The 15,947-nt window shown below is 49.7% G+C and overlaps 5 protein-coding genes across 5 annotated transcripts; 3 read left to right on the top strand and 2 right to left on the bottom strand.

Annotated features, from left to right (window-relative positions):
• Positions 1-136: 136 nt before the first annotated feature.
• On the top strand, positions 137-3,935 carry P170DRAFT_388673 (tRNA methyltransferase PPM2). The gene is made up of 6 exons (XM_024845848.1): positions 137-228; positions 319-536; positions 598-962; positions 1,033-2,714; positions 2,777-3,067; positions 3,127-3,935. The coding sequence occupies exons 1-6, from the start codon at positions 154-156 to the stop codon at positions 3,583-3,585; spliced, it is 3,090 nt and encodes a 1,029-aa protein (XP_024702567.1). The 5' UTR covers positions 137-153; the 3' UTR covers positions 3,586-3,935.
• Positions 3,936-6,167: 2,232 nt separating this feature from the next.
• pps1 (tyrosine/serine/threonine protein phosphatase PPS1) lies at positions 6,168-8,499 on the top strand (the record flags this gene model as incomplete). The annotated part of the gene is made up of 6 exons (XM_024847845.1): positions 6,168-6,918; positions 6,976-7,062; positions 7,117-8,013; positions 8,080-8,200; positions 8,255-8,311; positions 8,376-8,499. The coding sequence occupies 6 exons, from the start codon at positions 6,168-6,170 to the stop codon at positions 8,497-8,499; spliced, it is 2,037 nt and encodes a 678-aa protein (XP_024702568.1).
• Positions 8,500-9,359: 860 nt separating this feature from the next.
• Positions 9,360-10,302, bottom strand: P170DRAFT_478121 (EF-hand domain-containing protein; the record flags this gene model as incomplete). Its single annotated transcript, XM_024853530.1, has 6 exons — positions 9,360-9,427; positions 9,480-9,593; positions 9,666-9,681; positions 9,772-9,828; positions 9,889-10,072; positions 10,250-10,302. The coding sequence occupies 6 exons, from the start codon at positions 10,300-10,302 to the stop codon at positions 9,360-9,362; spliced, it is 492 nt and encodes a 163-aa protein (XP_024702569.1).
• A 414-nt stretch (positions 10,303-10,716) lies between these two features.
• Positions 10,717-13,407, bottom strand: P170DRAFT_511894 (mismatch repair ATPase MLH1). Its single transcript, XM_024854932.1, has 4 exons — positions 13,128-13,407; positions 12,890-13,069; positions 12,570-12,836; positions 10,717-12,513 (listed from the first exon to the last, which is right to left on the bottom strand). Exons 1-4 carry the CDS (start codon positions 13,221-13,223, stop codon positions 10,798-10,800), a joined length of 2,259 nt encoding a protein of 752 aa, XP_024702570.1. The 5' UTR covers positions 13,224-13,407; the 3' UTR covers positions 10,717-10,797.
• Positions 13,408-13,525: 118 nt separating this feature from the next.
• Positions 13,526-15,879, top strand: P170DRAFT_438960 (uncharacterized protein). The gene is made up of 3 exons (XM_024849729.1): positions 13,526-14,206; positions 14,265-14,516; positions 14,575-15,879. Exons 1-3 carry the CDS (start codon positions 13,609-13,611, stop codon positions 15,705-15,707), a joined length of 1,983 nt encoding a protein of 660 aa, XP_024702571.1. The 5' UTR covers positions 13,526-13,608; the 3' UTR covers positions 15,708-15,879.
• Positions 15,880-15,947: the final 68 nt, after the last annotated feature.

Below are 15,947 nucleotides of genomic sequence, written 5' to 3' on the forward strand. Positions count from 1 at the left end.
CAAGCGAGACCGGGCGCTTGGGCCACACCTTGATTACTGATTCCTGATTAGCGGCCGGGAAAAAATTGCCTTATCGTCCAGCTCCAAATTCCCCCGCGGATGCCCCTCCGACACGCTGAACACACTGAACAGTGAACACTAACCAGCTGCGCCATGGTCACTGCGAAGAAACCAGCCATGGTTGGCGTCCCTTCCAAGGCGGAAAAGGAAGCGGACTTGGTGATGGGAGTAAGTTGTCAATGCTTTGGGATGATGCCTTTGCGCGTTTAGTTGCAGTACTAACGACGTGCCTGGCTTCTCTGTTGCCGACTCTGATAGACGAACAATAGCAGTATTGTATCTAAGCGAAGTGTCGAAATGTCCTACTATCCCAAGCCGCATTTTTTCCGGTATTTCGTTAAAAAGCCGCAGAGGCGCTCGCCTTTGATTAACCGTGGTTACTGGCTTCGTATGCACGCGATGGCAGAGACCGTGCGACAATTTATGAGAGAACCCTCGGATAGACCCAAATTCGTCTTGAACCTTGGATGTGGATTGTGAGTCGTAGTATGGAGATAAAACCATAACTGGACTGCCTGCTAAGTTGGACTACCGTAGTGATCCTCTGCCCTTTATGCTCCTGAGCGCCGAGAAGTCGTTGTGTAGAGATACAACATTCGTGGACATCGATTATGAGAAACTCATGATCAATAAGAAAACGGCCCTTCGACAAACAAGCGAGGTTACGGAGCTCCTCGAGGATGTAGAATTTCTTCCGGACGAAAGCGATTTGCAGATTCGCAGCAAACAGTACATCGCCATAGGCTGTGACTTGAAGAATCTAGCTAAACTGGACCATGTGCTTAAGACTCAAATTCTGCCATCCAAATGCTCAGTTCTTTTTCTCGCCGAGGTCTCTTTAACATATATGGATGTCGAGTCCGCGAATGCGGTGGTCAATTGGGCTTCGAAATTAAGCGATGGTTGGAATTTATCCCTTCCCAATTGATGCATGTTTATCTCAAGAGGAAATCACTAACCGATACGATGAAGACTCTCAGTTTTGCATTTTGGAGCAATTTTTCCCTGATGGACCAGACCATCCGTTCGCATCGACCATGATGAAGCATTTCAAGAAACTCGGGGCACCGCTTTACTCAATCAACGAGTACCCGTCATTAAATGAGCAAGAACAGCGTTTCAAGAACGCCGGTTGGCTCCAAGCACATGCGAGAACTCTTTGGGATTTGTGGTCAGACGACAAATTCGTTGATAGCTCCTTGCGGATGTCATTGGATGCAGTCGAGCCATTCGATGAGTGGGAAGAGTTTGCTTTATTCGCATCACACTATTTTCTTCTCATTGCTTCTACAAGACCGCGCGAGACGAATCAAAACTTGGGAGAGGAACCGGTGGCACAGGCCAGTCTGTCGAGCCAGTATAAGCTTCTTCCCAATTGTCCCGCTGGAAGTGGTCAACGGAGATTCGGGGCTTTGATACCGGATGAGGGCTCCTGTATTGGCCATCATTCCGGGTTGGGCCGTCAAACGCGACTTGCAACAACTGATTTATACACCAATTCGACGAAGGTTTCCAACCCCCAAGAGCCTTTCCCTCCTCGAGACGTCTCTGCAAGGATGTGCCACACTGCTACTGGTCTGAGCAATGGGGAATGCTTGATTGTTGGCGGTCGAACGTCACCCGCGAAGAGTCTCGAGGATTGTTGGTTAAGACAAGGAAACCAATGGCGCCAAATCCAACCCTTGCCAACTGGGCGGTTCAGACATAGTGCCGTCAAGGTCAGCTTGAATGCGGAGTGTGTTATCGTTTATGGTGGCAAGGCCAGCGACGGCAAAGTGTTAGGTGATTGGCTGCTTTGGAGCAATAATGGGGAAGGATGGAAGACAGTTGATTGCAATCAATCTTGCCTGAAGCCACGATTTGGAGCAAGTTTGGGAAGCATCGATAGCTCTTCAGGCGTTGTATTTGGCGGCATCGGACAAGATGGAACTGTGCTGGGAGACTTCTGGACTTGGAAGTTACATGAACGAAGCGACGGGTCCTTGTTTTTGGAGCTCAACGATCAGACGAAAAGCCTCCAAGAAGCCTCGCCTTTGTTCAAGTACATCCATCGATTTGGGGCCACTGTCAACACAATTTCAGGGGGCCTAATGATTGTCGGGGGTATAATTCCAGAGCAAACGGTTCCATTCGACAAGGAAATTATGCTTCTCGACCTAACTCAGGTCTCAAATTTCCTCAATAGTCGCCCATCCTGGAGCTCTAGTGCCTTGTCAGCAATAGGGCTTGGAGCCGATTTCGATGGACCACGACCTCTACTAACAGGTCATGTATCGTATGCCATTGATCCCAGTCAGGTTCTAATTCTAGGAGGCGGAGCAGTGTGCTTCTCTTTCGGAACATTTTGGACGGAAGGAACTTGGCTCTTGAAGGCCATAGATTCGAAAATCAAGAACGAATGGACGATGGTCCCCGAAATCATTCAACCGAATCAAACTGCGCCGATCTCTCAGCCTTCTGCCCCCCCAAGGGGCGATTACAAGCCGGAAGAAAATATTACGGCGATTCCTCGCGTTCGAGTGGAGAATTCCGCGCAGTTCAAGCAGATACTGGCTGATAGCAAACCCGTCATCATCGAAGGATCTGATATTGGGCCATGCACTGATCTTTGGACAAAAGAATACTTGGCGAATGCCATCGGCGAGGACCGTGAAGTAAGTCAATATCCATCTTGATACCTGGCGCCATGACTTGCGTGTTAAGAGCGATCCGTTAGGTGGTGGTCCATGAAGCCCAGTCCGAAAATATGAGCTTCCAAACCAAGAACTTTGCCTACACCACCAAGTCATTCGGCAAGTTTCTAGACGAGGTGCATGCCGGTGGTCGCCAATATCTTCGAAGCATCTCTGCTGAGCAACCAACCAAGCTCCCTGCGAACCTAGCTGCTGATTTCCCAAATTTGGAAAACGATTTCCACCTACCAGAGTCACTCGCCGTGGTCACTGAAAATGCCCACAGCTCTCCTTTGAGGATCTCGGGGCCCGTTATCCTGTGGCTCCATTATGATGTGAGTGCGATATAAATGGATACGACAACGCAACGTGGAAAGTACTGACACCAGGATAGGTGATGGCAAACGTGCTATGCCAAGTACGTGGTGAGAAGAGATTGATTCTTTTCCCACCACAGGATGTGCAGCATTTGTCAGTCCCAGCCGGTGCCTCAAGCTCAACCGTCAACATATTCCAAGGCTCGGACAACGGGGCCATCGCATCGATTCCACACACCTCGCCACGTGAGGCGAGACTGAATCGCGGTGACATCCTTTTCCTCCCCCCACTCTGGCTTCATACAGCATCACCGACCGGCCAAGTCAGCGTCGCGGTGAACGTTTTCTTCCGCAATCTCTCGAAAGGTTACGCTGCTGGCCGGGATGTCTACGGCAATCGCGATCTGCAAGCCTATGAGAAAGCCCGGGCTGACCTCCAAAAGATGGAAAAGTCATTCGAGGGACTTCCAACGGATATGGCTCGGTTCTACCTGCTCAGGCTCGCACAAGAGCTGAAAGAACTTGCCGAAAAATGACCGAATCCGAGTTGCTGCAGAATCGGTGCGAAGCGTGTGAAGTTTGCAAGAGTTTGTTGTCAGCCACCATTTTGATGAAGTATGCTTCCAGGTGGTGTATCATCCAATCATTTATTCGATGGTTGGCAGGTAGTCCGTTACCTGGGCAGAAAGTTGGGCTCGTTTGACCAGCGCACGAGACGATCATCCCGGGCTATGCAAATAGATTGCATGCATTGTGAAGCCCGACCACTTTAAAACTTACTCCTATGGATGATTGCAGGGTGTTCAGAGATCTGCAAGCAAAAAAGGGGCCAGCAAAACATTCCCACACACATAAGAAAAATACATACATTCAAGGAGAAAGATAGAGGAGCTGGTGGGACGAGCTGCCAATCCCCCGAGGACAACACAGTGTTGAACACGTTGAGCGGCAAACTGCTAGCCGAACTGATGACGGTCGAATATGAGTCCTGGTATGAGCCGCATGAGCTCTTGTTTTAGTCCTATGTTGTCAGCACGAAGTTGACGCTGTCGCCGAAATGAGTCTTTGTTTATTCCTCCTGCTATAGAGTACTGCTTAGATTAGACGCCACCGGAGTAACGGGTTATATACAAAATTGACTTTCACGGGAAAACGCTGTGACCGCCGATCCGGGGTTGGGACCAAGGGTGTAACCATTGTCATCATTGATTATCGATCCAAGGGGAAATGATCGTGCCCCAAACCCTATCGGCCTGGTAGACGTTTTTCAAAAAATCACCGCATACAACCGACGAGTGGTTTCAATGGCGGACCAAGCGTTGGATGCCAGAAGGCAGTAGAAACCTAAGGAACGTAGGCAAGATAGGTGATTGTTTATAGATGAAAGGCCGACACTATCAGTGGAAGTAGCGAGTCGCTAGTTATGCTAGTCATGCCGGTCGCTGTGCCTAGTACCTAATAGCTACCTGGGATTATTGCGGATGTGTGACTGACTACGGAAGGAAGAGAGGTGGGCCCGGGGGGCATCCATTCCCAAACTATTCCCCCCCCCAAAACCTGCTAGCGGCTCGGAAGTGCAATAATTCCACCGCATGTAATCGTCATTCCAAACACAACACCCCATTTCCGCGACAGTAGTGGCAGTTTCAAAGGGGCCAGCCGACGCATGACTCGAAGGAACCATGGAGCCGTGCCACCAACGGTTGCCATTAGAGATAGTGAAAAATGGGCGGACGAGGCAAAAAAGAGGGACGGGGAATTTCGCATTACCAATGGCAAGGCCGGGATGCCCCTACTGAGTTTGGCACCAGCGCTGCATATGCGGACGGGAGGGGAGGTCCGAGCGCTGATTCGCCCAGATAACCGGCTTGCGCTCGACGTCGGGTTTCCTCGCGCCCCCATTGGGCGTTGGCCCGGGAGTGTTGGCGTCAAGGACTCCAGGCTTCCCGGGGTTCGTCGAAGGGGAGGGCACCGATCGGGATTAGCGACTGGCACACAGCCTATCATCGGTTTCGGTGACATCGGGGATCTAGGCTGGAATGGACCGGGGTGGAGGGGTCATTGGCCGCAAACGGCATCAACCACAAGCAGGAAGGGACCTTATGTGGAGACGCTGCCCGAAATCAAGGATGGGAAGGGGGGGACGGGGTGTAACGGGAACAATGAAGAGGGCCAAAGGTACCTGGGAAAGGCACCACGGATTGTGCCACTGCCGAAGTCCCTTGAAACGAAGCTGTACTTAGAAGAGTCGAAGTAGGTAGCAAGTTATCTGCTGTAGCAACTCACAAGTCCCAAGTCAGCCAAGCACCAAAACGGAAAAAAGAAAGTAAAAAGAAAAGAGGAAATAAAAAAGAAAAAGAAAAAAGAAAGAAAAAAAAAAAAAAAACCAATCCAATCAAGGGATTTCTCACTATCAAATCCCAGCACGAGCCACAGCAAGCCCCGGCAGCCCACTTGGTGACCCAAGGCAGCTAGTCGGCTCGTTAGTTCGTGACTGACCTGCTTTACCCCTCCCCACCCCCGTACTTCGCTGCCCTCCCTCCAAACATCACCATCGGTCGTCTTGCTGCTTTTTACGAGGTCCGACAACTATACTTAGGCCTGCCCTATTATCTTCCCTCCTCCGCCGTCTTCTCTCATTGCCAGCTCACCATCCTTCGGCCCGCACTTTCGTTGCTGAGCAGTCTTAAGCCGCCGCGTCCCCTCCCTTATCGCTGTGGGGTTTATCTACGGTGGGTATACCGCAAGAGCTAAAACGGGTCTCCTACGTAATGACTCCTTTGTGATGGCCTCGCTGTTGTGATTTCCCAATTCACTGGCTCATCTTTCATTGCTATCCAGGTCGTTCGATGTTCAGCGTTGCCTCCTGCCGCGACTCGGGTATGCTCTCCCCCCTTGAGAGCCGGTAGAAACCTGCCGTGCTTCTTCCCCGGCACTCTTTCCGATGCTAATGAACCGCAATGAATAGGCATTGCGTGCGCATGTTGATACACTCACATTAGAAGAGACTCGAGACTTGGATAATGTGTGATTGATCAACATTCCCATTAGAATCGGTGTTCATAAACGTTTTGGGAATTTCGTTACATATTCGATACCTCAGACCATACCAATCATCATGGCGACCGTTGTGGTGCAGCAGCAAACGCTGCGGCATTCGACTCCTCCACCTACGGGAATTTCCCCGGCATTGAGCCTCAACCGGAACTCATCCCCAATCCCCAATAAACATTTGCCGGTGTGCCCGACTGGTCCATCACCTGTCACCTCCCAGACCTCGTCTCCTGCAGCTAGAACTGAGAATGGCGACCAAACATCCTCGCTGCTCTATCCGCCAGATGCCTTCATGCAAATCTCGGATTCTCCTCGGTTCTATGCCCTTGAGCCCCAGCCGCTGGCTGCTGCCCTTGAATATCAGGCGTCTCTGCCGTTGCCGGATCCCAGCCAAGTCTTCCCGTGGTTGCATGGACTTCACCCCGAGAACCATCTGCAGCTGGGGTTCTTCACCAACCGAAAGCGCTCTCTTCGACGCACCCCGAACTGCTGGCGTGGTATTACCATCGTGAAAGTTGGGGGCGATTTGAGTAGGGCCAGGCTCAAGGGGGCCGTATCTCCTGCAGAGGTTCTTGCGCCGTCGGGGTTCGACTTCATCCCCGTGGATCCCCGCGAGGGATTTTCAGTGCGAAACTTTCAGATTCAGACTGCGAAGCTGGCGCCATTGTCTGACATTGTTGTCTATGGCGACGAAGATGTCAGTTACAGACAGCTTCTAGATGCCGCCGAACAATTTGTATCCGCTCAGACCCGCTGGAGGGAACAAGCTGATCCAAATTATACATTGCCGGTGTATAATACTTTTGTTCTGTCCTGTTAGTCTCAGTACCTGTTTGAGGTTTACCGGGCGCATTTGCTAAATCATTCCTTAGGCCCGTTCTCAGAACTTGAGCAGTCGACGCCAAGCTTGGTCGCAGTCAATTCTCGAGGCCAGCTGACAGGGCAGGTCATGGATTTCTGTGAGTTATGACATGGTTGTTTGGACCAAGCGAACTGAATCTGACATATGATAGTTCAATGGGAACGACTGGAGATGTGTGAAATGTCGCGTGCTTCGGAGTTCTCCCCGAACGTTTGGCAAGGCCCGACTCCGGATTTTCTACTGAGACCTGGTTCTTGCGACCCTACACCTGGCGACAAGTTTGATCTGTTAATCGAGACGAGCGATCATGCGAGCATCCCGGGTCCCCGGTATCTAGCTCGGCTAAACAAGCAGCTTAACGAAGCCCCCCAGCGATTGGAATTTCCTTCCTCGGGATCAATCCTATTGCCAGCGGGAGAGAACAGGGAGGTGGATGACCTTGTGAGCACGATTCGATGGATTTACTATCTGGCAAATCCAGAAGGGCCCGCCCATCAAACAGATTCTGATGGGGACATTCATATGACCTCCCATCCAAAAGGATCACGCCGGGTTCTTATGCATTGCCCAGATGGTTATACTGAGAGCTCTTTACTAGTCATCGCATACCTAATGTTCGCAGAAGGCATACCAGCGCATGACGCTTGGCTTAGACTCCATCGCGATAAGAAGCGCAACTTCTTTGCTTATCCCTCCGATGTCACCTTCCTAACAAATGTGGAACCGAGGTTGCTGCGCGAAAGTCCTGCAACGCGATCCCACAACCTGAATATATCTCCTGCTCCCGCATGGTTTGACCACTGCGATGGTTCCCTCCCGAGTCGCATTTTGCCATACATGTACCTTGGAAACCTAGCCCATGCCAACAACCCCGAAATGCTTTGGCAACTAGGCATTCGACGCGTGCTAAGTATCGGTGAATCCGTTACTTGGGATGACCCAGATATTGCCAAAATCGGCGCAGAGAACATCATGCACATCACTCGGGTTCAAGACAATGGCATAGATCCGTTGACGCAGGAATTCGATCGGTGTCTTGATTTCATTCGTGAGTATTTCAGCATGGCATCTCTTTACATTTCTAGGGATGACAACTGACTTATCATGTTTTTAGGCAAAGGAAAGCACGACGGGGCAGCTACATTGGTGCACTGTCGTGTGGGAGTTTCGCGATCCGCTACTATTTGCATCGCTGAAGTTATGGCTTCCTTGGGTCTATCCTTCCCTAGAGCATAGTAAGTCATGAATCTGCTTCTCGGACGAGGTTGTGTGCTAATACCTTTCACCAGCTGCTTTGTTCGAGCAAGACGGCTCAATGTTATCATCCAGCCCCATTTGCGTTTTGTGTAAGTGATATTTGATCCCAGGATGACATCCCTTCTCTCCCCACATTTGACTGACATCATCAAGCTATGAGCTCCTTAAATGGGAAGAATTGCAGCTGCGCAAGAACAACAAACACGTGAAAAGAGAACTAGAATGGACCACTGTGGCCCGTGAGATTGCGCTCATGAACAAACCCTACTCAAGGTAGCTACACGCCAACAGCTCCTGAACATCTTTTGGCATATTCTCTCATTCATGGCTGCCAGCCAGGGGTGACTTGTTTTACATACAACATTCCACTATTTGACGCAACAGAACCAACAGAACATTTCTTAACGACAATAAATATGGATACCATGAGCAACGAACGGGTACGACCGGGATGGATAATGAGCACTTGTTTCTTTCTTTAATTTTCTTCTTCTTTTGGCGTTCGAAGAATTCGACTCATTTGATTCTCTGATTACGCAAGTTTGACGGATCCATCTTTCTCTTCTGATTTTGGGGCGGCGTTTTGTGGCATGATTTTGTACCGGGATTTTCGTATCTAGGCATCCATTTTTCTTCATCAACCGGACTGACTGGTCGTGGGACTCGACTCTTTATTTATGGCTGATGTGTAGTAGGGATATCTGTTGTATGCTGTATAATCTCATTGTGATTATGATTGAACAACTGTGCGGGTTATCTGCGAAACGCTAGGTGTTGACTTCCCCTTCAGCGCCGCCTTTCGCTCACTCTGTGCCAAGCTGGATCAGACTTGCGACGGCTATAAACCCCATGCCTTTGGCTACATTTCATGGCAGCATCTGTATGGCAAGTGTCTCTATCTTCCATTGTGAACAGGTGCAATTGCGTGATATTATTGCCCTCTTTGCCCCAAAGCAATTGGAGTTTTTGTGGAGTGATCCAAATCGTCCGCCGTGCCCATACGTAAGTTCCAAACATTATGAGACACTATTTCATATAAATTCAATACGCCCTAATATCAATCAATCGCAGAACCACAATTTGGCTGAACCCAACAATCAATCAGATCACATGAAACAAATATGACTGACAATCAACTCAGTCTTTCTTTGCCCGCCCATACCCACTCTCCTGTTCAGCACAAATAAAGCCCATAATCACCCACTCTACCCACAAGAGTCAGCATTTGCTATTACTCGTGAACATCATACCACTCACCCGAGAAAGAGATCCTGGCGTCCGAATTGGCGTCCGAGAACTTGAAAAAGTCCGCGACTTGCTTCTGATTCTCGTCCTGGCAGGCGTCGACAAATTCCTTTGCAGAAACATACCCTTTTTTTTTTTTTTTTGACAAAGGTTAGCCCCTATCTCCGTCTCATCCCTCCCATACAAATTGTAACCTACCATTCGAGTCCTTATCCTGCGTGCGTCCAAAATCACCCAGAATTAGCCACGCTTAGCTTGAACCGCATGCATGCATACACACTATGACAAGCTTGACCATACTTACAGCACTGAAGAAATAGAGCAGCCAATCCTGGATCGCGTCCAAGGAGTATACAGCATTCTACCCGGAATCCGTTAGCAAGAGCCGAGGCGCGGGTTGGGATAAATTTGGACTCCAGACATCGGGATTTTTCTTCTTCAGGACTTGTTCGAACAGCGGCCGCAGTGTCTTTTCGGCCAGCTTCTCTTTTTCGGAGATCGAGCGATCCAGCTCCAGCTCTTTGATCTGCGCCAGCGCATTGTTGTAGACTTGGATGGACACGGCCATAGTGGTTCTTGTTCTTGTGCTTTTTGGGGGGTTTTTTCTGGCGGTAGAGGGATGGCAAAATGGGGAATAGTGGGTGAGATTACTTTCCTAAGGACAGAATCAAGAGAGGTCAATGCTGGATAGATGGGCTTTTTATGTTGACTTGTCGGTGGCTTGTCCAGTATAAACTGAGACCCCGCATCCCCCATCATTTCACATGCCATGAGATACTCACTCGTTGACGTGGCATACAAGATTAATACCCATGTTCTGGGACGATCTAGACATGCTCGCACCACACCCGACATATGTACAATGGGTAGTGGTCAACCTGCTGTCTCGGGTTCATCACAAAAGTCTATGCCTCGATGAGAACCCTGATCTCGAGGTAATAAAGCTAGGAGAAGCAGGTTCGAGACGATGAATCCAGTGGTCCTGCTCGAGATGATTAGAAAAGTACTTGACATCACAGTGTCTACACATCATTCTGCGGGTGGAGGACGCCAGTATAAACGTTGATGTGCGCCAAGTTGGACCTAAAGCGGAAGGGGAAAGTCGTTCCCGCGATTTCCTCAGGAATCCAGTTCGGTGGTATTACACAGCTAGATAAATCTACTAGTTACTAAGAAAGCTTCGAAAAGCATCTTCGTAGATCCTACTTTTTCTGGCGAATGTAAATCATACACCCAACGTTCGACACTGCCCATCACTAAATAACCCTTTGCATAATGTCGATATTACAAGTAAAGAATCGATCTGCTAAAGTAAAGCTGTAATGAATGTTTAACATCGCTCGAACACCCGATATAAGCCCTTGAGATCTGCTACCTCGACAACGCCCCGAAGAAGTCGTGTCGTGGCAACAAGACGGGCCCGAAGCGCTGGAAATACTACATGCTCCAGCATGCGAGTGATTTGCTGTCGGCGCTGCGTGATAGCTTCGTCCTCGTGAGAGTTCTGCGGTCTCACGTTCTCATCAGTATTATCTGTTCTTGAAGCCTCCTGCTGCTGCGCCGGGGACGGAGGAGTAGGCAATTGCTCTGGCGTATAGAAAGCGGCGAGTTCACGGAGGAATGTGCGGAAGCATTCGCCCTCGTTTGACCAGTCGACGTAGGGGCCCAGGCGGAGGAGGAAGCGCGGTAGTTTGGCCAGTGAAGGGAGGTATCCTTTCAGTAAAAGAGGGATTGTGAGGAGGTCGCCTTGTTCTGAGATCTGGAGGGAGAAATACTCGTTGAGCATTTCTCGGCGCTCGATGAGCGTCTTTGCGACGATGTCCGGGGCGTTGATGAAGATCTCTTTGGCTTCTTGTTCACGTTCTCGAGTCGGTTTCTTTTTCTGACGGGCGGCTTCGGATTCGTGTTCCTCGCGTTCGTTGTCCGCGGCAATTCGTAGTAGATCAAGGAGTTTGGGTGCTGGGTCTAGCTTGATGACGCCGAAATTGCCGAAATCCGTAAGGCCGACTTGGTAGAAGAACTCGCTGCAGAACATCCCGTAGTCGACTAGGTAAAGCTTCACGCCGGATTGTATAGCGGCCATGCGGCGTCGTTCGTCGACTAGTCCGACATACGTATGGGAAGCGATCGTTTCGGTCAGGTTGTTGTGCATCGTATTACGGACGTTGGCCCGTAAGGTTTTAACGGTTGTTAATGCGATTCGAATTGGTTCCCGCCCCGTCTTTTCGTATTGCAGTCCTTCATCGAGGACGCTGGGAGAGGCATTTTCTGCATCTGTGGCTTGATGGACTGCTGGTGATAGCATGGATGTGATCTTCCGAACTTTAGAGTCTGTCCGAACAAGATTGTGCTCGTATGGCTTTTTTGTCGTCGAGGGTGTCTTAGGGACTGATGTGCCAGCTTCTGTAGACTCATCGTCTTGCCCTGGAGGATCGAGAGACCTGACTCCTGGGAGAAGTGTCTGTGTTAAGAAGGTACGGCTTGAGTCTACTTGAGCCAACTTTGACCTGATCTCATTGCATATGGATTCGATGATCTCGTCCTCGTTTAAGAAATTCACCTCCCGCTTTGTGGGATGTACGTTGACATCCACTCGCTGTGGTTCAATTTCTAGGTCAATGTAAACGAAAGGATGGCCTCCTTTTGGTAAAAAGCTGGCGTAGGTCTGTTCAACAGCTCGCTTTACAGCGGTAGATTCGACGGCCCGGTGGTTGATGAAGAGAAGGATAGTAGTTCGTTTGACGTGGTAATTTGCGTTGGTGACAAGGCCCGACGACTGGAATCCCAAGTTGTTGTCCTCAATCTTGAATTCGACAAGTTCGTTGGCGACTGCACTTCCGTGAATTTGGCGGATCCGGTCCGTGGTATTTGCAACAGCTGGTGTCGAAATGCTCACGCCCGAATCCCCATGCTTGCGACAAGAAAATGCGACGCCGGCGCAGTGGACTGCGTAGCGGCCGACAACATCAAGGATTTTCGCGTACTCTTCACTCGCTGATCGGAAGGCTCGGCGTCTTGTTGGAACGTTGTAGAACAGATCCTCGACCTATTGCGCCATTAGCTTTAGTTATTCAAGCCTTAAAACAATTTCTCTATACTCACGGTGATCTGAGTTCCGCCTCGTCCAGCTGTAGCTTTTGGAGCTTCGCTTTGCCCTGGTTTAGCAGGGACAAGATGTCCATCGCCATAATGTGCCCTCCATGCACAGCTTGAACCGGCGGTCTTAGTGGTCACGGTAAGGTGGGCAATATGGCTTATACTGGCCAGTGCCTCACCGCGAAACCCGTATGTACCAATGGATGAAAGGTCTTCAAACTGTTTTAACTTGGAGGTTGTGAATCTCTCACAGAGAATGGGGAGGTCCTCTCGCTGTATGCTGATATTAGTGACACCAACCAAAAATCTATTCCGGCGTGTCTCACATCTATGCCATGACCATTGTCGGTGATTTGAAGTAGTTTAAGTCCGCCGTCTTTTACCAAGATCTCGACAGAGGTAGAGCCAGCATCAACAGCATTCTCAATAAGCTCTTTCAAAGCATGCATAGGCGCCACAATAATCTCTCCGGCTGCGATTTTGTTCACAACATCTGGATCGAGCGCCTGTTGCTGATGTAAGCCAGGGATTCACGACAGATGCCAATCGCCAGTAGGAACAGACCTTGATTCGCTTGGGTTTTAATGAAACCTCGGTGTCTTCGGCTGGTCGTTTCGTGCCCCGGGGATTTGGACTATCCAGATCCATACTAGAATCCATGACAGAGGCAGACCATTAAAACTAAGATGATTGTGTTGTAACTGTTTTCTCTGCTTGAATTGCGTACTGATAAACTTTTTGGTTCCCCAACAGCAGCTTCTAGAGAAAAGAAAGCGAGACCTTTGGTGGATGGAGATGATTCAGATTCCCAAACCCCGATGTATAAATCAAACGAGAACGCAGCAAGACGCGGAACGTTGGAGGAAGCGGTGGAGCCCGTGACTGATTCGCGACGGACCGATAAGCCGGCGATAACGAGGCAGGCCAAGCTTAACTCCTTCGCCCAGCCACGCGCCGAACCTCATGCCATCTTCTCCCTCGCGCCTGCAAATGGCATTTCCATACTTCACAGCTCTCTTGGGCCTGATTTCCTAATGCTCAAACCATGCTGCCTTCCAAGAGGCAGCTTCTGGCCGATGAAGAGCTCGGGAAGAAGGACGACGATCATCGACCGCGAGCCAACCGCGACCAGGTCTGGTTATCGAAACAATGGAAGCCTCCTCGTCGGCGTCGGTTCCTCTGGGGATTCCTTGTTTTGTGTCTGATATATTTGTTTCTCAGAAACTTACCGGCCGATCTTGCTCCTGCAAACGCTCGATCCAACCCCTACCTCTCCCAAGAGCGACAGCAGTCACCAATCACAGCATCCTTTCCTCCGCAGGAACCTCCCCCGCGAGATGAATCTGCGGAAGCCAATAACGATTATTATTACGAGGGGAAAATTAGGTTGGTCTCTTTGGCAAAGACGTTACAACGTTTCCAGAATCCTCGGAGTCGTTATGGGAACGCAGCTAGCGGCGTTGTCATGTTTGGCGCCGCAAACCTCAAAGCTGTGTCGGATTTACTGCCTCTCGCTTGTCATATGACACGCCAACAACTGAATGAAGTTCATTTCGTGCTCATGGGAAGGGATGACATACCAGTTGAGACAATACAGCATCTAAATGGCATAACGGATGTGGACTGTCCGATCAATTGGCATGGTTTGTCCAGACTATCCGAATTGCTGCGGGACTGGAGCACTAATTATTGAGCATGTAGATGCTCGACCGGACTATGCACAGTGGTCTACTGATCCTCGGATGGAGGAAGCTGTCCTGCTTGCTCTTGGCTATTTGCAACTTTATCTTCGTCCGCAGGTTATGATAACACAAGGGATGACACTAGAGGACTCGTTTTTCTCTATAGGGGTTGAATTAGCGGCCCAAAGACTTGGATTACCTCATATCGTGCTTCCTGGTTATGCTCAGGACTTAATGTGGATGTCACTTCTGGACAGCAGTGCTCTTCAAGGTAATGATTCAATGGTTTGTGGAATTGCCGAGTGGACGTTTTGCTTACTACTCTACAGCCTGGAACGAGCTAAAGATCGAAATTTTAGTCCAGGCTCCTTCGGGATCTTCTGGGTCTATGATCAGGTTGCTTCGCTCTTTGGAAGAAGCCGACTACCTTGGATCAATACCGGGCTTGGTCATTGAACTTCCCCAACATGTAGACCCACATCTCCTTCGATACCTACGCGAAATGAAGGGGCCCTTCACGTCGAATGAACAAGTAACTCTTCGCCGTCACATACAGCCACATACTTTAAAGCCGGCAGAGGCCTCTTTGGAAACTGTAGAGGCTTTCTATCCTAGAGATTCAAACACGTCACATGTCCTCATGATTTCGCCCCAGACAGAGTTGTCGGCGTCTTTCTACCACTATCTGAAGTATACTATACTAAAATATAGATACTCACGTGGCACGGGACAGTCCTCTCAGGATCTGTTTGGGATTTCACTTGAGCTCCCCTCCTCGCTCCCTACAAATGAAGAACCCTTCAGCCCCCGGCAGACGGACATCACCTTCATTGCTGACAAGAATTACGGAGAGACACTGCCCTTGTTTCTCTGGCAAGCCCCAAACAGCAACGCGGCATTGTATTTCGGGGACAAGTGGATAGAGCTCCATTCTTTCCTTTCAAGTCGCCTGACCCTGCAGGAAAGTACAGCCCACGATACCGCAGAGGAAAAAGTAATCTCAAAGAAATACCCGGCTGTGATGGAACATCTTCTCGAGCTTATGCGCGGGCGTGGATATTACATGCTTTACCCAGCGTTCGAAGTCAAAGGACCTTCACTGGTTACGGTTCACCACGAATTGTACCACGCACCGGAAGAATTCAGGCCCGATGCCTCATCAAAGCTGCCTGATCGTGAAGAGATAGATGATTTGTCTCGGCCACCCAAAGCGTCCGCGGAGAAACCCGTGAGTCGAGCTTTCACATTAATGCCTTTGTTGGACCAGTTCTCAATGAGTCTGCCTGCGATCGATACAATGCCCTTGCTGTCGTACACTGGTCACGAAACATCTCGCGCGGACTGGAGCCAAAACACCAGGAACTATGTAGAAGAGTTCAGGATTCGTCATGGTGGTTGCTCAACCCAGGACCCTGCAGATGCAACCCCGATGTCGTTGTTTTGCATGAACGAGGAAGACTAAAGGGGACAGAAAGAGTGAAACCACGACATATACATCATATATTCCAAAGATTTTGGACATTGGGAACCTTGAGGATAGTGGTTCCATGCTTTTCTATAGTAATCTTTCCCTCGGATCCAGTGGAAGACGAGGAACGACTGGGACTGGAACGCGGACATCCAATATCTTCTCACGATCTTGTAGACTCCACAGTAATTTTAAAGCCATTCGACATATTCCAAGTAGAGGAAAAATCCGCAA

This window comes from Aspergillus steynii (genome assembly GCF_002849105.1).
Source record: "Aspergillus steynii IBT 23096 chromosome Unknown P170scaffold_6, whole genome shotgun sequence".
Taxonomy (NCBI): domain Eukaryota; kingdom Fungi; phylum Ascomycota; class Eurotiomycetes; order Eurotiales; family Aspergillaceae; genus Aspergillus; species Aspergillus steynii.